This window comes from Antennarius striatus, chromosome 17, assembly GCF_040054535.1.
Source record: "Antennarius striatus isolate MH-2024 chromosome 17, ASM4005453v1, whole genome shotgun sequence".
NCBI lineage: Eukaryota > Metazoa > Chordata > Actinopteri > Lophiiformes > Antennariidae > Antennarius > Antennarius striatus.
The window spans coordinates 523,282-547,500 of record NC_090792.1 but is presented as its reverse complement, the minus strand read 5'-3'; the positions used below and the strand labels follow the sequence as shown (position 1 = coordinate 547,500).

The window sequence follows — 24,219 nt, the reverse complement described above, 5'->3', positions numbered from 1 at the left end:
AATAAAGTAGCACTCCATTTCAAACGACTTTCCTCTTGCATTCTAAGTGTTTGTGAATATATACGACTCTCCTGAAGCAACGCTCCTGAAACTAGGACTCAGGGAGCTCCTCCAGGATTTCTGACTACTTTGGATAGTTCAAACTCTAAATCCTTTATTGCAACAGCTTCTGAGCAGGACTGGGGGTCCCCTCACTTTGTGAACTGGTACCAGTACCTTTGTACTGGATTTTGGTACGTGTGCCCAAAATTAAAGGGTAATAAGGGTATATACTGTAGATGTAAGGGTAAATGAATCCATCATTCTTGGGCTAAATGTCTGTTTTGTTCCACCAGCAGAGGAAACACTCTGTCTGGAGGAACCTGTGATAGTGATGACCTATCATAGTGAAGGTAACACTCCATCCAGAGCATCTTTGAACAACTCCAACACAGATAAGTAGAAGTTCCTCTTACTTGTCCTCCTGGTGGGTGTCCTCCCCCTCGCTGAGCTCATCATCGTCCACCAGGTGCCCGAACGGCTCGGAGGAGATGGACACCATGTTGGACAGGATGAGGCGGCTGTCGCTGCTGGCGGTCAGCACCAGCTGGTCGTGGCTGTGGTTGTAGCGGACGCTCCACACCCTGCACCAGAACAACACCAGAGCGCGTTGACATCAGGCAAACAGCGTGGAACGGAGGGGGCGGGGTGTGTTTTACACGTGTGGCTGCATCAAACACATCTGTGCTCCACTGATCTGGTCTGACTCTACTGCTTTCACATAAAATAGACTCCTCACAGCAGCATTCACCACCGTACACACCCATCACGTCCGTGTTCTGGAGCCAACAGTGACTTTCATTCGTCGGTGCTTCAGTTCAAACAACCAGACGACCATCAGAACCCTCGTGATGCTGCTTTGACTGTAGTTTCGTTCCAGGTCTTCACTACTCCTGCCTTAGCTTCTCTCTCTAAGCCTGAGGCACAGCGGTCCCGCTCCCCTCACGGGGAGGAATTGAGGGATAACCAAGGCTGTTGACAGGAAATCAGCCTCGGCCACGCTGTTCCCCCCGCTCCCCTAATCCGCTTCTCTGCTGAAAAAATAGTCCCCGATACCCCCAGCAGCCCCCAGGCCATATCCTGGCTGCTCTCTGAAAATAGAGCACGTCAACATACACACACACACACACACACACACACACACACACACACTTATCTCGTATCAGAAGAGATCCCATCTGCACCTACCTACCGTTATGGATACGTTTGCCAAGTCTATCTTTCTTTTGGCGATAACGCCGCACCAGCGCGTGCAGGAGCACGCATGAAGCCATACACGTGTCTGTGTGTGTGTGTGTGTGTGTGTGTGTGTGTGTCTGTGTGTGTGTCTGTGTGTGTGTGTGTGTGTGTGTGTCTGCTTTCATCAGGTGAGGACTGGTGCAGGAGCCCAGTTTGACTCTAAGACACACTCATCATTTATTCAGCTCACACTGGAGTGTCTCCCATGTACGTACACACACACACACACACACACACACACACACACACACACACACACACACACACACACACACACACACACACACACACACACACACACACACACACACACACACACACACACACACACACACACACACACACACACACACACACACACACCGTGTTGAGCTCCTCACGGCGCCTAAAGCTTCACAGAAGACAACCTTGAGCAGGACTTGGCAGCGTTCCCCCCACAGGGATTCAACCCTCCCTGACAAAATGAGTAGCTGCCTATTTAATTAGTAATTAGTATATTACTGCCTTTTATTGCAGCAGCAGTAATTTGGGCATTTCATTAGTTAGGAAATAAAGCCATTAATAAAAGCAGAAACCAATCAACAGTGGAGCGAAGGAGTTATCATGGTGTTTATTATTATTGTTCGGGAGTTTTCCTGAATTACACTTAAATGCTGCGTAAAAGGCCTTTTTCCATTTATGCAAATGCAGCATAATTATATTAGACACAAGAAACGCTTGCTTACGTTCACGCTCATGTTGTAAAATTTAATGAAATGATTAATCACCCTTTCAACAATTTTGGTAATCTTTCTCATGAATTCAATTTCACAATGAAATATCATGACTCCCCACATGTTTGGGGGGGAACTGGGGTTTTATAACACTGCTGGGTCACATTTAAAAATGGGAGTGTCCCTTTAAAAATCTGCTATGGAATAAAGGTTGATTCCCTGGTGGATTAAAATTCCTCCAAACCCAGCAGCTCCATTTCTACCAAACCCACGACTTTAACTCTGCTCCCACGTGGTCCACCCACATTAAACAAACCAGCATTTCATTTCTTACCCCTGGTGGTATTTAGCACGGCACATGTTCAAGGCTGGTTAGCGCCGACTACCAGCTGGCTGTTCCTGCTCCAATCAAAGGTAGCCAGTCTGTCACACTGGTGATGTGCCAGTGCTGCTAGAGAGGACGCTAACAGGAAGTGGGGGAGCAGTTAAGTTTTATTGTAATGCTGAGATTTTTGCTTACAACAAATACACTGAACATTTATGGAATCTTGTAATTTTATGAGTATTTGGATATAATATTTAGAAATAAAAGCATTCTAGGTGTCATTCATGTGACCAGCTGACGGTTCTAGCCCTACTGAATGGGAATGGACAGAGTCACGGTCAAACCTGCTGCACCACAATTACAGCAAGATGTTCATGTTACAAAGAGACAAGTTAGAATAAAAGTTCATGTTAAATTTACAGAAAGACTTCATAAAAATATTTTTTAACATTTAGAAATCTAAATGTTTGCTGCTTCTATTGGTGAAACGGCGAACTTTTAGATTTCTACCGGGAGAGTTTTGACTGGTTGCTTTGTAGGGCCTGCAGCTTTTAATTGTTCTGAAGCTACGCCTTTGCACCATGTTGAAATTGTTTCGCTATGTCCTGTGAGGAACAACCAGGTGGCCAATAGAAACAAGCCTACTAGCCGGCGAATGTTTGGATCAGATCTCATCCTAACAGATGTGTTGACCACCTCTCAGTAGGTCAGGTCAGGTAGGCAGTAAGCTAAAAACAAGCTATAACCCTACAGACCTGTTAATGTGTCTTATTGGTGGGATGGGGTAAGGGTCTACATTTCACACACAACATTTTATTGTCCCACTAGTTAAAAGAGGAGTGCAGACATTTTGATGTAGTGACTGATTTTGTTCTGAGCAAAGCGGCCAAACAGCCAACGTCCCTGAGTGGACATCGGTTCTTCGTCTGATTGTAGTTTCTTTTATTATCATAAAGATAAATTATTTTCTTTTTACATTTAGGCGCACAAAGCAGAATCTGACTATCACGTAATATTTTTGATGTGATTAAAGTGTACTTGATGTGTTCAGAGAAGTGGTCCCCGGCCTCTTTTGGTCCGGTTCAGACAATATTTTCACAGAAGAGCCTTAAGGTGTGGTGGACAAATACAACAACATAAATTGATAAGGTGTTTTGGAGCTTTCTTTCTTTGAAGTCTTAGGTTCTTCTGTCTCCTCATTGGCTCTCTGGTGGATCATTGGTTTAGAACATGTGAGTGTATCAGTATTAATTGTATTAGTTTTGCCTAGAGGTGGATAAAAATTACTCAGAAACAAGTGATTGATACATAAGTGTGAAAGTGTCTTTTGGACCGAGGAGTTCACGTTTCAAACACCAGGGGCTACAGCAAACATTACCACACACATTAATGCCGGCGTTAGGTTAACAAACACACCTGTGGTGGTCTGAGGGCCTTAGAGCACATGGCATGACTAACCTGCACATCTCTGAAGGCTCCATTAAAGCTGAACAGAACATACAGGTACTGGAAAGAGAAATGCTGCCAACTAGATGTTTTTTCAAGGACACCCCTTCTTAATCAAACACGACAATGCAGCCACATCCTGCTGCCTTTCATGAGCATGGCTTCAGAGAAAAAGGTATCAGGAACAAGACTGTAAGGAAGACTGTCCCGCACTGCCAAAGATTTGGTGTTTTGCGAGGTGTCAATTTTGAAAATCTACACTGTTGAGGAACAGAAGATTTCAAGGAAAAATGATCCAGAATTCCACCTTAAAACTGAGTGTCATCACTTCTCAAACACTTTCTCAGTGCTGATATGAGACAGTGTGACATAACACAAGGTAAACACAACCCTATTGTAACCTAAAAACGAATCGCAGGCAACAAATTCAGGATGAGACTACATCTATAAAAACAATAGTGTGACAGTTTGAACATTACACACATTGTCTGTTCTCTATTTCACTGCATTTGGGTTAAATATGTTTAGTCATCATTAAGTCCAACTGTGTATTTCCTGTTGAGACAAATCTACAGTCCCTAGGATTATCATGGGATGCTGAATGTTAGCCCATAATACGAGCTGCCAGGACCTTTATCAATGTCAGTCATCCATATCGGTACAAAATTGAATATTTGTGATATTGGAACAAAACATGGGATTAAATAAGTCCTTCAGGGATAAATAGATAGTTGCTAGCATCAAAACGTGAACTGTAGATTGAGGACCCGATACACACACCCAGGCCTGAACCCCCCTGGACCCCCAACAGTCCACCTACCAGTGAGAGTGCTCCTCCAGCGTCTTGACGGGCTCCTGAACATTACGGACGTCCCAGAACTTGACCTTGCAGTCGTCTCCACAGCTGGCCAGGTAGTACTGACGGTTGGGGTTGAAGTCGAGGTCACGCACCAGCTGACCATGGGCGCTCTCAATACAGTAGATCTGACTGGAGGGGAGAGTCACATGGGGGGGGTCAGGAGGTGATCAGGAGGAGGACAAAAGACAGGAAAGGGGAAGAGAGGATGAGAAGCAATCAATCAAAGGGTAAGACATGCTGAGAGACAGACAGACAGACAGAGAGACAGAGAGAGACAGAGAGAGACAGACAGAGAGAGAGAGAGAGAGAGAGACAGAGAGAGAGAGAGAGAGACAGAAACAGAGAGACAGACAGAGAGAGAGAGAGAGAGAGAGAGAGAGAGACAGAGAGAGAGAGAGAGAGAGACAGAGAGAGAGAGAGAGAGAGAGAGAGACAGTGAGTCAAACAGACTGATTCATGGGGTCCACACCAGGTAGAACGTTCTCAGGTAAATCAAAGTCTTCTCTGTCAGGTGTGCCGGTGGAGGCCAGGCTCAATAAAGGAGCTGACAGCGGTGGAGGTAAATCATAAAGGTGAGTCTCATAACGGTCCAGCCTTGACTTCCTGCTCGACTGAAGCTAACAGAATAACTTGACAGAGGAAGAGAGAAGCGATGCGTCTCTTTTCATCTTTCCAGCCACCTCCATCTCCTTTCATCGGCTGCACATTGTCTCCACTTCACCTGATCTCCTCTCTTTGTCTACTGGTTCATGTACTGCATAATCTTTTATTTGCTTCTTCTTTATTAACAATCGTGACTTAACTTTATGCATTTATATAATACTAGCGCCTTCAAGAGCACAACATCAACCATAATGGTCACAAATTCAGTTTTCTGAATTTGTCCAAAACGTCACCTTATATCCAGATTAAATGAGCTGTTTGAGTAAGAAGGCTCAGAAAAGCTGCAGTGCAGTACGTATCCTGTGCACCAGAGACAGTGGCTCAGTGATAAACTGATTAAACATCTCGTCACACATATATCAAGATAAAGTGACAGTGAAATAAATTCAGAATGTATACTTTTTCAAATAATAGTCACAAACTGTGCTATAGAGAATAATGCAGTATATTTACAGTCCATGCCGTGGTATGAGGAAGATCCTTTTAAAACCACACCAGGGTGTACATACAATATCCTGGATGTACTGGTCCTGGCCTCAAATGGGTGTGTAACTAAAGAAACTATCAATTCATGAATAATTACACTGATAAAAGAAATTACAGGCGAGAGGCGAGAAAGGTTCCCCAGTGAACAAATTGCCCCAACCCAGGTCACTGGAACAGCAGCGTGTCAACATACATGTTTTTCAAACATGACAGACCTTAACAGAGGCATGAAGGTGAAGTTCTTTTTACTTTAATCTAAAGAACTGTTCAACATCCACGATGAACTGCAGTCACAGACGAGGCCTGATCAGTGGCAGCATTCTGGACACACCAAACATTAGACACCACCACACATCACATGTTTGGTGCATCAGAGTCTGATGATGGTGCTAACCTTCACACCCACCCCTCTCTGAGCTCCACATCACACACTGACCTGCACCCCCCCACTGACACACACCTGAACTCAGGATCCAGAAACAGGAGTGTTGGTCACTTAACTCTAAGATGTCACTATTTTTTAACTATTTTAACTATTTTTTGACACCAACTGAAACCATGTTAATCCTTCATATGAATGACACGAGGCGTCGCTCCGTCGGTTTCCTTCACAATTTGGGGGTTTGAGGCTTTTTTACAAGCTTGGAATAGTTTAAAATAATAAAATGTTATTGTGAATGAGGACAATCTGTTTGATTAAGGAGCTCAGGCACAGAAATCTTGAAGTACTACTGTATGTGATACACACACCCCATGGATAAACCATACATTTAATCATCATGCTCCATTATTTGTGAATACAACAATCCTCCTCATTGTGTTGTTAATCACTGTCATCTTTGATAACTCTCAAGATGATTGTTGCACCGAAGGAGGTCTGGAGTAGATGTCCTTGAATCACACATCATGAAGTTATCTCACTGCGACAGTGTCTTTGTTCATGCTTCACCCACCTGCAGGAAGACAGTCCTGTGAATGTAGCTGACCTGAGAGCCCCCTCGGAATGGGACCTGCCTGGGCAAAGCTGGATGGAATCCAGTGCACAAAGTGACGTCCATTTAGACACGGTTTGGTGAGTCTGGTGTGAACAACTGGAGTGGGCTAGCACTGTGACATCAGCTCCACTCAACACCTTTGGGACACACTGAAGCAGAACCAGGTCTTCTTGACCCCCACCAGCGCAGGACCTCAAAGATGCTCTTCTGGATGAATGCTCAAAAACTCCCCAGACACAGACCTAAACCTGGCAGAAAGTCTCCCCAGAAGAATGAAAAGAGGGAGACAAACTTTCTATTCTATTCCTATGAACTTAGAATTGAATGTTAAATAGTTTTCAGGTCAGAACCCCCCAGCTGGACCCAGTTTGCCTGAAGGACAAACAGGTTAGGTGACGTTCATCACGTGGAAAGCCTGACTGACTAGCAGCAGATCCAACTGGTGGAGTTCAGCTCCACATTTAACACAAGCGTCTCAGAAGACCTCAGCTCCAAACTCACCAAGATTGTGACGCCCGCCTCCACCTGTCAGTGATTTCACACTTCCTGTCAGAACGGAGGACGCAGGTGAGGCTGGGGAACGCGGGACTGGCTCCCCCCCAGGGATGAGTGCTCTTTCCCCAGCTCTCAGCTTCAATGAACACCCCCGAGGGTATGTTGGGACACCCAACTAATTTACAATAGCATCATAGAGTCCATGTATGTAGCATACAGTACAATATGATACAATAACGTACGACATGATCACACTTATATCATCAGACCAGATGACACAATCGTCTTGTCTTCAGCCGCTTTCCTCCCAATCCTGTGACAGATGCTGCTGGAACCTCCCAGCTGACTACTGGCGAGAGGAGGGGTACACCCCCAATGTGTCGCCGGCACATTCAGGGCCACACCAAAGACAAAGCATTCACACACACTCACCACAGGGGAAGGACACACAACCCACACAGGAAGGAATCAAACCCCGAACCGTTTAGTGTGAGGCTATAGCGCCACCCACTGCAACACCATGCCATTGCGGGCATCACAGACTAGCATGTCATGTGATATCATGTCAGATCTGTGTATATGTATAACCGTGTGATCATTTCTATATTGTTTTGATGTCTTTGTCTCTTTGAGATGTTTCCACGGGAACTCGATTCACAAAATTCATTTAGGCTTGTAAAACAGCAAATAACCAGCAATATAATGCGAAACTTCCTATTAATGCATAACCAGTACACGTCTGAAATAACATTACGACATGCAGAGGTATACATGAGTGACTCACTGCTAACACTACCTTCTTTCCTTTGAATTCTCCTGATACTTTCTAAATGAAAGCAGAAGGCAGTCCATCATCCGGGGGTCAGAGAATGCAAACCTTCTTCAATAATACGGTAATTAACTGGCAGCAAAGCTTTGCCTCCGCTGTAAATGACACACGAGAGCAATACTTGTTTTCCTCAGCACCACATCCTCTCCAGGCTAGCCTAGCTAGCTCAACTTGGCAGCGTTCTGCCCAGCAGAGCGGAAAGCCTGGGTGTTACTGCCCAGCTGGAAGCCAAGCACAGCTAGCCAGCTAGCTAGTCACCCTGCTGATCACATTAGGCAATTAACATGCTAATTAAAAACCTCATTAAAATAAAGGATGTATAGGAGAACGACCTGGGGCGGACCACTGGGCTTCAATTAGGTCAGTACAGCTCAGGGAGTGTGTGTGACCGTGTGTGTGTGACCGTGTGTGTGTGACCGTGTGTGTGTGACCGTGTGTGTGTGACCGTGTGTGTGACCGTGTGTGTGTGACCGTGTGTGTGACCGTGTGTGTGTGACTGTTTGCTCAGGCTGTCACTGCGTTGACTTGGCCTTGGCGTCTGCACATAGAGCCTGACAGGAAATGTCAGATAACAAGCAGAGCTTGTTTTCATGGAGCATTGATTCAGCATACACGCAGGAACTAAATGACTGATTCTGAAAAAATAAGCACACATAAATTCATATGCGGTTTGCTCTCATTATTATGCATGTGCACAAAATCTGATCCCTGTCAGAACTTCCTCGTCCCTATGGTGATTAAGGATTTTCAATTTCTGGATATTTTTGTGCTGCATTTTTCCAAACACAAGCTTAGTATCCACAAGCACGTTTTTGGATTTACGTTTGGTATTTACTTTCTCTTATGTTGTTTGATCACAAAAAAATCAGTATTGAATTACTGAATTAGTCTGACGATTATAAATATTTAAAAATCTATGCATATGCTAATGCTATGCGGTTTAGGATCCACAACACTCACGATTTCCACACATCAGTTCGCCTTAGCCTTATCAAGGTGTGTGTAGTAACTTGATATGAGCAATAATATACTTTTTACACTATATACGGGGGGTGATTTGCTGAAGAGGAAGAGGGGATCATCCCCCCACTGGTTTTTACTTCTCTACCTCTGCTGAATGGATTTTATCCTGGGGGTGTAGAGCCTAGACCCAGCTTTAATCCACTGAGGTGTTCCCCCACACTGAGTGGACCTGATGCACTGATGCACTTCCTAGTCATCAACAGTCCAACGCAGCACCTTATGTTTGATTACTTTGATCTGCATCGCGCCCAGAACGTCCCCTGGAAGGGGCTCCAGCACCCCGCAATCCACGAGATACATATACTGTATATATACACACACACACAGGCAAACCTTGGTTTTCGAACGCTTTAGACATCAAACAAATTGGATTCGACCAAAAAATTCTGAATTTTTTCGTCTTAGAAGTCAAACAAAATGTGGAAGTCGAACGTGAAACAAACGCAGTAACATCCTTCCTCCTCCTCCTCTCCCTCTCCAACATTCACGTATGCCAACTGCTCACCACCACAAAGGTAAAAATTATTCTCTTTATTGTTCTTATGCTTTAACTGTAATGTGCTTTTTATTTTATTTTTAATCAATAATTTGTAATCAATAATATATATACACACACATATATACTGTATATATATGTATACATATATATATACATATATATATACACATACTGAATATATATACTGTATATATATGTAAAAATATTTTTCATTTAATTTTTTTAAATCAGAACTGCTCATATACTTCTTATAATGAAAACTTTGAAACTCAGTGGGGGATCAAACACGTATGTCCTCCTCCGTTAAGTGTATATTCAACCACATCGTCTACAGCCGTTCGTCCGTCTTGTGGGTCACGGGTTCTGCTGAAGTCTCTCAGCTGGATGAGGGGGTACTCTAAAGGTCAGCTCATCGCCTGGCACAAGTAAATAATCAATGTTGAATCACAGACCACGCTGCAGCAGTCGCCTTTAGTGCTCCTCTCTGCACTTTGTGCAGGACATTTATCAGACCTTCTCCTGAAGGAGCAGCAGGACCCACTGGGCGTCACAGGAGACTAACAGGAAAACTGGTGCAGCTGGGATCTCCAACTATCCACCTGTCATTCCATCTGCAGAAGACCCCTCTTTAGGAAACGGAACAGATAAAACGCTGCTTTTGAACAGAATAGTCAACGACTGGTTTTTCCTGTTCTTCTCCCATTGGTAGACAAGGCTTCACATTCCACTGTCCTGTCTAACAAACCTACTGGGAAGATGAACGCTACTCTTGACGGCATGATGGTCCCAGGACTCTACTGTGTGGAATCTGCACATCTTCCCTGTATGGTTCCCTGTAAGGACTCCAGCCGCCTGACAGTCCTGATGTCATCACAGAGGAAAGTACTGTAATGATACCAGCTGCTGTATCAGAATCAGCACCAGTACAAAGACAAACAGTTTGATCCATGATCCATCACTGCAACCAGATCACATAACCTGTTCCATCTCCACTAGTCTGGATAAAACCACAGAACTCACTATGCAAAAACAAGCACCCAAGAAGAGCGTCCTCCAGACCATTACTCTGAGGAACACTCCAGTCATGGAGTCAGAAACAATAACCCAGTAGCACCAAGCCCCCACTGTAACCAGAAATACACCGATCTAATGTTTCTCTACTATAAATATAAAATGTTTCTGTTAGGTCCACTGACCTCATATTCATCCAAACAGTAAACCTCAGCTTATGTCGCTTCCAGTTCCATCATTCTCTATTATACGTCAGCTGTCCAAAAAGAACTTTGTATTTGTTTTATAACCTTTTGTTTTAAGCTTTTATTCCATCATTTATTCATAAATAATGAATGTAATCACCAAATTGTATTCATAAATTTAGATCTTTTCTGTCCCACATTAAAAAAATGTGAGATTACAATTGATTTTTTTAACCAAATATTTTTTAAATGTATTCATAACTAAAGTACAGTACAGAACTGAGTGGTTACATTCAGTTTAGACAAGGTGATTTACTTATAACTGACTAATGACAGGTGAGGTAAACCTGTATTATTGTCTTAATAATACAGGTATTTCTGGGTACCTACAGAACAGCAGAAAGTCCCAGTCAGGTTTCTCACACATCTTCATATTTTTACACAATGACTTCATATAAATGATTAAATGACAGAGAAAGATGGAGAGAAGACAGGAAACGCAGGAGAAAGAGAAGACATGGCCTTATGGAGGAACTGAACCAATGCCCTTCACACATGGGAGTGACTGTGTGCTTCGAGGCGACCCGACGCCCCGCTTCATTTTAAACACCCCGTCTGTTTCTGGGAGGACTTCAGTAGCATCACATCGCACCTCTAGCCTGACTTGATTTGGATTTTTAGCTGACAATAGAGACATTAGTGTGACTTTAGCTGGTGTGAGCACGTGGAGGAGGGCGTGGCCCCGGCTGCAGGGCGACTGGTGTTCACCTCGGTGCGCTGCGGAATGGGACGCACCCACCGAGTGAAAAAAGGAAATGGAGCAGGAAATTGGGTTAGCATCACTCTTTCCTGCTCTGGTGTCTTTGAGCCAACCCCCCCATGAACACACACTCGTGCATACACTCCCTCAGGTCAGACCTGGGACTTGTGTGTGTGAGCGAGTGTGTGTTTGTGTTTGCACGAGAGCAGAGGATTAGAGCTGTGGTCTGCCTAAGCCACCAAACACACTCAATCCCAGTGTGTGTGTGTGTGTGTGTGTGTGTGTGTGTGTGTGTGTGTGTGTGATGGGCTGATGAGGGGACAGGGGACCCATTACACACACGGTTAGGCACTCACAGATAAAAACATAAAACTGGGAAAAAACATGCTTCTAAAAATACCGTTGTGTGTGTAAATACAGGAGATATAGGTGAAGAACGGGGGGGGGGCAGGTACACACACACATACACACACACACACACACACACACACACACACAATGCCCTGCTGGCGTAGTCTGGGTGATAAATCGCTCCACTGAAGGGATCGACTGGAACACAGACGCTCGCTTGTGTGTGTGCACGCACAGGCACACGCACACTCTCACACACACACACACACACACACACACACACACACACACACACACACACACACACACACACACACACACACAGTCTCTGTTTCTATGACAACTGATGTGGGGAGGAGGGAGAGAGAAGAAAAATCGAAAGAGGAGAGCAATCATTTCATCGCTGATCAAAATTAAAGCCGGGCTTTGAGACGGAGCTGGCAGGGAGAGGGAGGGGGGAGGAAGAGGAAGGCAGGGAGAGGGAGGGGGGAGGAAGAGGAAGGCAGGGAGAGGGAGGGGGGAGGAAGAGGAAGGCAGGGAGAGGGAGGGGGGAGGAAGAGGAAGGCAGGGAGAGGGAGGGGGGAGGAAGAGGAAGGCAGGGAGAGGGAGGGGGGAGGAAGAGGAAGGCAGGGAGAGGGAGGGGGGAGGAAGAGGAAGGCAGGGAGAGGGAGGGGGAGGAAGAGGAAGGCAGGGAGAGGGAGGGGGAGGAAGAGGAAGGCAGGGAGAGGGAGGGGGGAGGAAGAGGAAGGCAGCGAGAGGGAGGAGGGAGGAAGAGGAAGGCAGGGAGAGGGAGGGGGGAGGAAGAGGAAGGCAGGGAGAGGGAGGGGGACACAGGGGGGTACCCATACATTAAGGTAAGGGATCAGTTCTTCCTAACATCATGATGCTCATCATGAAGAAGTAGAGATGAACCGTTATCACCACCAAACGGGTAGTTAGTGGGGAAAGGATGGATGATGGATGGATGATGGACGGATGATGGACGGATGATGGATGGATGATGGACGGATGATGGACGGATGATGGACGGATGATGGACGGATGATGGATGGATGACGGATGGATGACGGATGGATGATGGATGGATGATGGACCGATGATGGATGCCGGATGGATGATGGACGGATGATGGATGGATGATGGATGGATGACGGACGGATGATGGATGGATGATGGACGGATGATGGATGGATGATGGACGGATGATGGACGGATGATGGACGGATGATGGACGGATGATGGATGGATGACGGATGGATGACGGATGGATGATGGATGGATGATGGACCGATGATGGATGCCGGATGGATGATGGACGGATGATGGATGGATGATGGATGGATGACGGACGGATGATGGATGGATGATGGACGGATGATGGATGGATGATGGATGGATGACGGACGGATGATGGATGGATGATGGATGGATGACGGATGGATGATGGATGGATGATGGATGATGGACCGATGATGAATGCCGGATGGATGATGGACGGATGATGGATGGATGATGGATGGATGATGGATGGATGATGGATGGATGATGGACCGATGATGGATGGATGACGGATGGATGATGGATGGATGGATGGATGATGGACTGATGATGGATGCCGGATGGATGATGGACGGATGATGGATGATGGATGGATGATGGACGGATGATGGATGGATGATGGACGGATGATGGATGGATGATGGATGGATGATGGATGGATGATGGATGGATGATGGATGGATGATGGATGACGGACGGATGATGAGTCTCTCTAACCTTCCTGCATTCTTCTGTCACAGTCTCCCATGAAGTTGTCAGCTGACGTGTTCGATGGTGGGGGGACTGGTGGGGGGACTGGTGGGGGGACTGGTGAGGGGACTGGTGAGGGGACTGGTGGGGGGACTGGTGGGGGGACTGGTGAGGGGACTGGTGGGGGGACTGGTGGGGGGACTGGTGGGGGGACTGGTGGGGGGACTGGTGGGGGGACTGGTGGTTCAGTCTTTCTGTTTTCTCCCACTAAGGGTGGTTTTGTTGTTCCGTTGTCGGATTCTGTGCCCCCCCAGTCTGAAGCTTCTTCCAGTCTGAAGTCTGTTTATTTTTTCTATTGTACCATTAACCCCCCCAAGAAAACAAAATCTCTCTCTGGATTCAGACACAGATACATTTCATTTGACAAAGCAGTAAATCGGTGCCTGGTAGACCTGTGACCCGTCTGAACGGTAACTGAGGAGGTGTTGATCTGGATTCTGTCCCTCAACGTCTGAACAGTTAGAAATGGTTCCTGATCTGGTTCTGAATGATGGATTCTCCTCCACACGTCTGAGTCCCTCTGAGGCTGGTGGAGATGCTGGCCTGGGTCACATGACGACCTTCTTAAAGGGGCCGCTCCGGCCTGGGTCACATGACGACCTTCTTAAAGGGGCCGCTCCGGCCTCGGTCACATGACGACCTTCTTAAAGGGGCCGCTCCGGCCTCGGTCACATGACGACCTTCTTAAAGGGGCCGCTCCGGCCTCGGTCACATGACGACCTTCTTAAAGGGGCCGCTCCGGCCTCGGTCACATGACGACCTTCTTAAAGGGGCCGCTCCGGCCTCGGTCACATGACGACCTTCTTAAAGGGGCCGCTCCGGCCTGGGTCACATGACGACCGTCTTAAAGGAGCCGCTCCGGCCTCGGTCACATGACTACCTTCTTAAAGGGGCCGCTCCGGCCTCGGTCACATGACGACCTTCTTAAAGGGGCCGCTCCGGCCTCGGTCACATGACGACCTTCTTAAAGGGGCCGCTCCGGCCTCGGTCACATGACGACCTTCTTAAAGGGGCCGCTCCGGCCTGGGTCACATGACGACCTTCTTAAAGGGGCCGCTCCGGCCTCGGTCACGTGACTACCGTCTTAAAGGAGCCGCTCCGGCCTGAGTCACGTGACTACCGTCTTAAAGGGGCCGCTCCGGCCTGAGTCACGTGACTACCTTCTTAAAGGGGCTGCTCCGGCCTGGGTCACATGACGACCTTCTTAAAGGGGCCGCTCCAGCTAAACTGAAACTCCCAGGCTCGCAGAACCAACAGGAACCAAACCTGTGAGGTCACGTGACGCTGATAATAACGTCTTGAACGAACTGGATTAACGTTTATTATTACATTAAACACTTTTAATGCTGTTTTGTTTTATTTTACTACGTTTATCCGACACACCTTATTGGCTAGTTCATGGACATATTCTCTTATAACACGGCTGACCCCTCCATCACGACCGACCGACACATCCAAAGGCTTCTGGGGGGTTGGGGTCACGCTAATGGGGGCGACTGCTGTCTGTGGACGGGAGGCCGTCTGACACGTGTCTCTGTACCCACAGACAGCTGACTCTTAACCCCGACCATGAAGGAGCAAATAGCACCACCATCAATCATTTCCCCTCTTTTATGCTCTCACTCTTCCCATATCTGCTCCCGGTGCTCGGGGGGGCGGGGGGCAGGGAGGCGGTGCTTCTCTGCGTCGCCGTGCTGCTCGTCAGTATGCACCCTGCAGTGTGTGTGGATGGCCGCTGGCCTGACAGCTATTACACAGCTCAGTGTGTGTGTGTGTGTGTGTGTGTGTGTGTGTGTGTGTGTGGCCCCTCACTGTGGACTGTTGGTCAGCAGAAGAACATCTGCAGTGACAGGCGTCACACACACACACACGCACGCACGCACGCACGCACGCACACACGCACGCACGCACACACACACACACACACACACACACACACACACACACACACCTCTGCTGGTACTACACGCGTGTCAGGCTGCCTAATGTTATTCGAGGTCTGGATGAAACACAGTCGGTCCTGAACCAACAGCGTTTCTGCCTCCTGTCTGGATGAAGACATCCTCACGGATTGAACCGTCTCTGCCTCTACGTAGAGTAACGGACTCCTGTGACCACGACAGCTGATCTGCATGGGTCCTCCATGATGTCCTGATTTATCAGCCATCACTTCTTCACAAACATTTGTTTTTGAACTATGGAACAATTTGAAACAAAAGCAAAAATAAATAAAGTGTAAGAAATGAACTGAAGAGCTGCTGACATCAATGAAACCCTGACTGGAGGTGAAGGGGGGGCGTTCTGGTGGCGTTCACTGTGTCACGGGAAAAAGAAGAGTCCAGGCAGGATGAGTCTAATCCATCATCACAATAATCCAGAGACCCTGACTCACCAAACACCTCCACCACACACACCTGGAATCAGAATTTAACACCATTATTCTCCAGTGACACCTTTATAATATCTCACACACACACATTTTACGTGAACATGAAGTTTTGCTCTGCTGTGAAGGTTTACTGATTTACTGGTTTGTCTGTTTGATCTTCTTCTAGCCGGGTCATAAAAATGACTGATTTCAATCAGAACGGAGCAAAGAAATCCAATGAGAGTGAGGAGGATCACACTCAGGAAGGGCTCCAGAGCTGTTTCCAGCGTTTTACGAACAACAATGTAACCAGTTAATGGACGATGTCTAATTCTCATCTCCTTTACGTATAACAGATAGAAACAGATAAAAACGGTTACTGTTTAATACTAACAAACACGATTCACCCTGGAGCTCTGTCTTCAGTGGAATTCTGAAAAGTAAAGCCAGAGCAACCAAGTCAAAGTTCCCCCAATACATTTGTAGCTAAAGCTAAAACCCAATACTGACATCATCCAACATTAGCTCCTGGTCACACACACACACACACACACACACACACACACACACACACACACACACACACACACACACACACACACACACACACACACACACACACACACACACACACACACACACACACACACACACACACACACACACACACACACACACACACACACACACACACACACACACACACACACACACACACACACACATACACACATAATGCTCCTCGTGGAGGTTTTAAAACAGGCACCAGACCCACGACCCGAGTGAACTTTGTCCAATAAATGTGCATTAGTGAAAGAGAAACGCAGCAGCATCCTGGTGGGGCTCTGCTCTGAATAATGAAACAGTAACGGTACCCTGAAAAATAATCTACAGCTGAACCCCTTCCTGTCCCACAAATGGGAGTGGAGCGTTCAGTAATCTACATAAAGCTGCATATTACATCAGTACAAAGCAGAACGGCACACATACATGTTTTATAACAGTGTTATGTCTCAGAACCGTTACACGGCGTGACGCAGCGACGCCGCGCTGCTCTCCAGGGTGTTAGATCACCACGGGGGCTGTCCTACCCGTCCTCCATCCAGAGCAGGGCAGCCATGATTGGGCTGGCAGAGGGGGTGACAGGCCCCGGGCAGGGGGGGGCAGGAGGAAAGGACATGGATGTGTGTGTGTGTGTGTGTGTGTGTGTGTGTATGTGTGTGTGAGGACACCTCTGAGGTCATCTAAGGAGGCAGTGGAGCGTGTTGAGAAGCTGCCATCACACAGCTGGACACACACACACACACACACACACACACACACACACACACACACACACACACACACACACACACACACACACACTGTCCTTGGCTGCTGCCTTTGTTCAGTCTTACTTTGAAGGAACAGACGCTCCAGTGATTTAGTCCCTTCGTTACTCGATGGATGAACAACAAGAATCCAGGAGTTCTGGTTTTAGTCAAGTTGTATCCAAAAATGAAAATGTCTGAAGATATTCCAACGTGATCCATTTATTGGAATAAATCGTCAACATCAATCATTTCATTTTGATCTACGGTCTCGTCCAGGGGATTTTCCTGTAGCTCACTATGTTCTGGCTGTTTCTGTCTGCTTCTCCATGGACACCATTGGACTCGGGGGACGAGCCAATCCAGGACGTTGTCTTAGAACTCTCCAGATCACTACTGGATCGTTCACCATCGTTCCTGTGAAACTATTATTAATTAATTCAAATCCACTGGAAGTTTCTTCTGAGAACCAGCACAAATATGACACCCTCTCGTCTACGTGGAGTTAAAATGAATCCATTATGATGTCAAATAATGTATTCCTGGTGTTAATATATCGGGGTGTGGTGCAGACACATGTACCCCAATAATCTACATGCTGCTCCAGTGTGTGTCTGAAGGGATGGATCTTTATTTAGCCTCTGCTCTACCTGTGGGCTTCTATCGTCATGTGACGCACCTCCTCAACTGAAAAGCGTTATATAAATAAAGTTTATTCACGTTACCATGACCGACATATGCAAACAACCACTAACATGAAGAATCATGTTCCGTAGGTCTCTGACTGACATTAACCAGAAGCCGTCCTGCAGAAGGTTTTCAACCTTTATGATAAATTCTAACACATATTTTACAGTTTCTTAGCATGATTTGAGGGAAATGAGAATAGCGCGTGAGATATCATCACGCTGTGATATTGGAGATGAGACAACGTCTCTGCTAACAAGCCCTGTGCTGACGCCCCCTCCTTCCCTTTGTACCGACAGCCAAATCAACACTGTTGCATCTTTCAAAATAGCTCAGTGGGAGGAGAGCGGCCAAACCGGAGCGTGCAGGAACTCTGTAATTTGTTACTGGGCTGATGGGAGTGATGTCACCGATTCATCTCCTCTCCTGATGCTCGTCTGACTACAGCCTCTCTCAGTCCACGTCTGAAGCACTGGTGACACGATGGTGACAGACAGAAAGCTCACCGGGCTGACGTGTGGACAGACGCTGACCTCACTCACATGAAAGATAAGCAACCAATCACATCACACCCCTGCCTCTGGGGGGTTTAGGGTCACCAGTTCACCTGCATGGTGGTGGCAGAACGCTAGAGAACCTGGTTAACTCTAATCCTAACCCGAACCCTAATCCTAACCCTAATGCCTAAACCCTAACCCCTGATCCTAACCCGAACCCCTAACCCTAACACCTAATGGTAACCCCTAACCCTAATCCTAACCCATAATCCTAACCCCTAACCCATAATCCTAACCCCTAACCCCAATCCTAACCTGAACCCCTAACCCTAACCCCTAACCCTAACCCCAACTCCTAACTTTAACACCTAACCGTGACCCCTAACCCATAATCCTAAACCCTAACCCCAATCCTAACCTGAACCCCTAACCCTAATCCCAACTCCTGACCTTAACACCTAACCGTAACCCCTAACCCATAATCCCAACCCCTAACCCTAACCCATAATCCCAACCCCTAACCCTAACCCCTAATCCTAACCCTAGACCCCACACAGGAAGAGTTCCCAGGCAGATCTGAACTCCGGACCTTCTTGCGGTGTGGTGTGGTGTTACCCACCGTGTCACTGAGCTGAACGACAATAATGGTCTTTGTTACAGACGTGAACAGAAATACTCTGTAGGAGGCACAAGGTATTCAGAGTGTGTGGAGTTCCTGTTCATATGTTCATGTGTTCATACTGTTAATATGTTCATGTGTTCATACTGTTAATATGTTCATGTGTTCATACTGTTAATATGTTCATGTGTTCATACTGTTCATATGTTCATGTGTTCATACTGTTAATATGTTCATGCTGTTCATATGTTTATACTGTTCATGTGTTCATACTGTTCATACTGTTAATATGTTCATACTGTTCATATGTTCATGTGTTCATAATGTTCATGTGTTCATGCTGTTCTTATGTTCATACTGTTAATATTTTAATACTGTTCATGTGTTCATACTGTTAATATGTTCATACTGTTCATGTGTTCATACTGTTCGTATGTTCATACTGTTAATATGTTCATACTGTTAATATTTTAATACTGTTCATGTGTTCATACTGTTAATATGTTCATACTGTTCATGTGTTCATACTGTTCATGTGTTCATACTGTTAATATGTTCCTACTGTTCATATGTTCATAATGTTAATCTTTTCATACTGTTCATGTGTTCATACTGTTAATATGTTCATACTGTTAATATGTTCATACTGTTCATGTGTTCATACTGTTCATATGTTCATACTGATCATGTGTTCATACTGTACATATGTTCATATTGTTCATAGTGTTCATGTGTTCATACTGTACATATGTTCATACTGTACATGTGTTCATACTATTCATGTGTCCATACTGTTAATATGTTCATACTGATCATGTGTTCATACTGTACACATGTTCATACTGTTCATATGTTTATACTGCTAATATGTTCATACTGTTCATGTGTTCATACTGTTCATGTATTCATACTGTTCATATGTTCATACTGTTCATATGTTCATACTGTTAATATGTTTATACTTTTCATGTGTTCATACTGTTCATGTGTTCATACTGTACATATGTTCATACTGTTCATGTGTTCATACTGTTCATGTGTTCATACTGACTCTGTGCACAGGCACCAAGAGGAAATGTGGAGGAATCAAACTGGGAGCGCAGCAGACAACGGGAGCGTGTGACAGACGTGTGGATTGTGAACACGACACTTATTATCAGAATGTTCTTCATGACCAATGACAGACAGAAGCAGTAGAGACGTTTACATCCTGATCATCTAGGACTCACTGTGTGCTATTGGGTACACGTGTTTGAACGGACTGAGGATTAAGAGTACTTGTTGGGCTACAAATAAACTGTTCTGTTTGTTAATCAGGAAACATTCCCACAGTAACATTGATACGACTACTAAACCGTCTGCATTGATGTATAGCTCATACCGATCAATTACATGATCGATTCCTGAAGACATTTCATCTCCAGCTGGCTAATTTGTTCCTGTTTTGTAGGAAAACTCATTTGTTGGTTTGTGTTTGTGTCCCTTTGAATGGATTTCAGTGAAATGTGGAGGTGGGGGGTGGAGCCAAACTGGTGATTAGAGTTTGAACCTGGTCCAGAAGACGGTACGGGTCCAGGATTACCCTGACAGTAACAACCACACCCACTCTGCCCTAAGATCATCTTCACTGACAGGGTTAATTATTGTCAAATTGGAAGTACATGATTGGTGATATTCCTGCCGGGCATTTCTGCCTGACACGCCTCCTCCGACGCCTTTGGAATGCTTGTGCACCCTGAACACCTTGGGCCTAACGGGGTCATCAGCTGGGGACCACCAGTCATTCATGTTTCGCTACAGTGACGTTATTACCATTATGATAACGACTAATGTCACATCTTCAATGGTAGAGAAGGTCATGTGGTCACCACAGAGACCTTCTGGATGCATGAGGTGTCCAGGCACTTCAGACTACATCTACTATATTTACAGGGTGAATCAGAGGTAAAATGTCATCAAATATCAGTTTTAAAATAGTGAAAGAAAAACTAAAGATGAACTAAAGGGAACGTGTTTTTATCAATAGCAAATTTCCACATTTCATCAATTAAAGCTAGTTTCCATAGCGACAAGTGGCACCCTTCTGGTCTTCTGCTGTCTAATGAGGTACACAGGACTAAAGTCAGTGTTTATGTTGACCAACTGTTCAGGCTCAACAGGTGGTTTTAGGGCAGATGACATTTACACGTGACACCTGTGCATCTGGATTGAGGGGAAACTCACCAACACGTGTGGACATCGACATGCAAACACGCTGAAGTCCTTGGAGTTCAACTACCATGACTCTCTTTAGGCAGACATTAATGCAGGATAAAAACATTGAACTGGTTTCATGTCACATGCGTGAAATGTTTTAATTTGCAGTGTAAAAACACCAAATGGAGTGTATTACCCAGGCACGTCTGCTTTTAAAGGAGGAATTCTCAGGTTTTGTCCTTCATTATCCTTAACTGTCACAATAATATGAAACATGTGGTTTCATCATGTCAAATATCTGTATTTCATCAAATTTCACCCCAAAATTATCAAAGCAATGACATTACCCCCTCCCCCCCTTTGCCTTAGCAGGCTGGGATAGGATCAGACTGATGGATGGATGTATGGATGGATGGGTGTATGGATGGTAAAAGCCCAGCTGATGTAGGAGTGAGGGTAGACGTTGGACACAATAAAACTCCTAAATCTCTTGTCTGTAGGCTGTTCCACTTTCACGAGCCTCACCTCATGGTGCGAAGGTCCCAGCCCCGTATGGCGGTGTCATTCGCCGTGGCGAGCTGGCTGCAGTTGTGGTGGGGGCTCCACTTGCCCGAGGTGAACTTCAGCTGACCTTTGCCATCCAGAGTGGCAGTGCTGGAGATCTGCAGAGGATAGAACCACCTTCATTACCATCTGAGGGCACGGACGTGAACTCCATCCCGATGGCTGTGACGGGTTCATTCACACTGCATTCCACCAGCAGGTTTTATTACAGTTCCTCCCCTGCTGTTCAGGATGACTTGTGTTAATCTAGCACTAAAGTTTGAATCTAGCACTGGTTTTAGCATCAGTTCTAGACATAGTCGTCGTCCTGAGGACCATATTTTGAGGCCTTGGTGGTCAGCAGGATTTCAGAGGTGCTCCTTGCACAGTGTTCACAAAGGATGGTGCATTGGTGGTGCACTAACTGCGTTATGTGATGCGTGTTTCACGGGTGCAGCAGGGAAACGTGACGTAAAGCGTCTGCAGCCACTAAGCTGAGCAGCCACCCATGTCCACTGTGGTGTCGTACTGTGTTGTTCTGTTGTGTAGAGTCCAGTGATGTACTGCTGTGTAGACTGAATGTACTCTTGTGTAGACTGAATGTACTCTTGTGTAGACTGAATGTACTCTTGTGTAGACTGAATGTACTCTTGTGTAGACTGAATGTACTCTTGTGTAGACTGAATTTACTCTTGTATAGACTGGATTTACTCTTGTATAGACTGAATATACTCTTGTGTAGACTGAATGTACTCTTGTGTAGAAAATGTACTCTTGTGTAGACTGAATGTACTCTTGTGTAGACTGAATGTAGTCTTGTGTAGACTGAATGTAATCTTGTGTAGACTGAATGTACTCTTGTGTAGACTGAATGTACTCTTGTGTAGACTGAATGTACTCTTGTGTAGACTGAATTTACTCTTTATGTAGACTGAATGTACTCTTGTGTAGACTGAATGTACTCTTGTATAGACTGAATGTACTCTTGTGTAGACAATGTACTCTTGTGTAGACTGAATTTACTCTTGTATAGACTGAATGTACTCTTGTGTAGACTGAATGTAATCTTGTGAAGACTGACTTTACTCTTGTGTAGACTGAATGTACTCTTGTGTAGACTGAATTTACTCTTGTGTAGACTGAATATACAATGTAGCCGCAAGAGGACACAAGCCAGTGTCTTATTGTGCCGGTCCCAAGCCCGGATAAATACAGAGGGTTGCGTCAGGAAGGGCATCCGGCGTAAAACTTTTGCCAAATCAAACATGCGAATCAAACCTATGACTTCCATACCGGATCGGTCGAGGCCCGGGTTAACAACGACCGCCATCGGCGCTGTTGACCTACAGGGCGCCGGTGGAAATTGGATTACTGTTGGTCGAAGAAGGAGAGGAGGAAAGTGTGTTCGTAGGAAGAGAGAGAAGAGGAACACCAAGAGTATAGGACTGAGAGTAGGGACGTTGAATGTTGGAACTATGACAGGAAAAGGTAGAGAGTTGGTTGACATGATGCAGAGGAGGAAGGTAGACATACTGTGTGTCCAGGAGACCAGGTGGAAAGGTAGCAAGGCTAGAAGTTTAGGAGCAGGGTTTAAGTTGTTCTATCATGGTGTAGATGGGAAGAGAAATGGAGTAGGAGTTATCTTGAAGGAGGAGTTTGTTAGGAATGTCCTGGAGGTAAAAAGAGTGTCAGATAGAGTGATGAGTCTGAAGCTAGAAATAGAAGGTGTGATGTTCAATGTTGTTAGCGGGTATGCTCCACAGGTGGGATGTGAGATGGAGGAGAAGGAGAAATTCTGGTCGGACCTTGATGAAGTGATGCAGAGCATGCCTAGAAGTGAGAGAGTTGTCATTGGAGCAGACTTCAATGGACATGTTGGTAAAGGAAACAGAGGTGATGAGGAGGTGATGGGCAGGTTTGGTATCCAGGAGAGGAACGCAGAAGGACAGATGGTAGTTGACTTTGCAAAAAGGATGGAAATGGCTGTAGTGAATACTTTCTTCCAGAAGAGGCAGGAACATAGGGTAACCTATAAGAGTGGCGGTAGGAGCACACAGGTAGACTACATCTTGTGTAGACGGTGTAACCTGAAAGAGATCAGTGACTGCAAAGTAGTGGTAGGTGAGAGTGTAGCCAAACAGCATAGGATGGTGGTGTGTAGGATGACTCTGGTGGTGAGGAAGATGAAGAGGGCAAAGGCAGAGCAGAAGACAAAATGGTGGAAGCTGAAAAAGGAAGAGTGTTGCATGACTTTTAGGAAGGAGTTAAGACA

General features: G+C 45.8%; 1 protein-coding gene across 3 annotated transcripts in view; it reads right to left on the bottom strand.

Annotated features, from left to right (window-relative positions):
* The window catches only part of eipr1 (EARP complex and GARP complex interacting protein 1), a 75,222-nt gene that overhangs the window by 6,608 nt on the left and 44,395 nt on the right, over window positions 1–24,219 (bottom strand). For all 3 annotated transcript variants that reach the window (XM_068339693.1, XM_068339695.1, XM_068339694.1), the window contains 3 exons: window positions 21,930–22,066; window positions 4,583–4,750; window positions 456–623 (listed from right to left, as the gene is read on the bottom strand). In XM_068339693.1, the coding sequence (XP_068195794.1) occupies window positions 456–623; window positions 4,583–4,750; window positions 21,930–22,066 (473 nt within the window). The remainder of the gene's footprint in view (window positions 1–455; window positions 624–4,582; window positions 4,751–21,929; window positions 22,067–24,219) is intronic.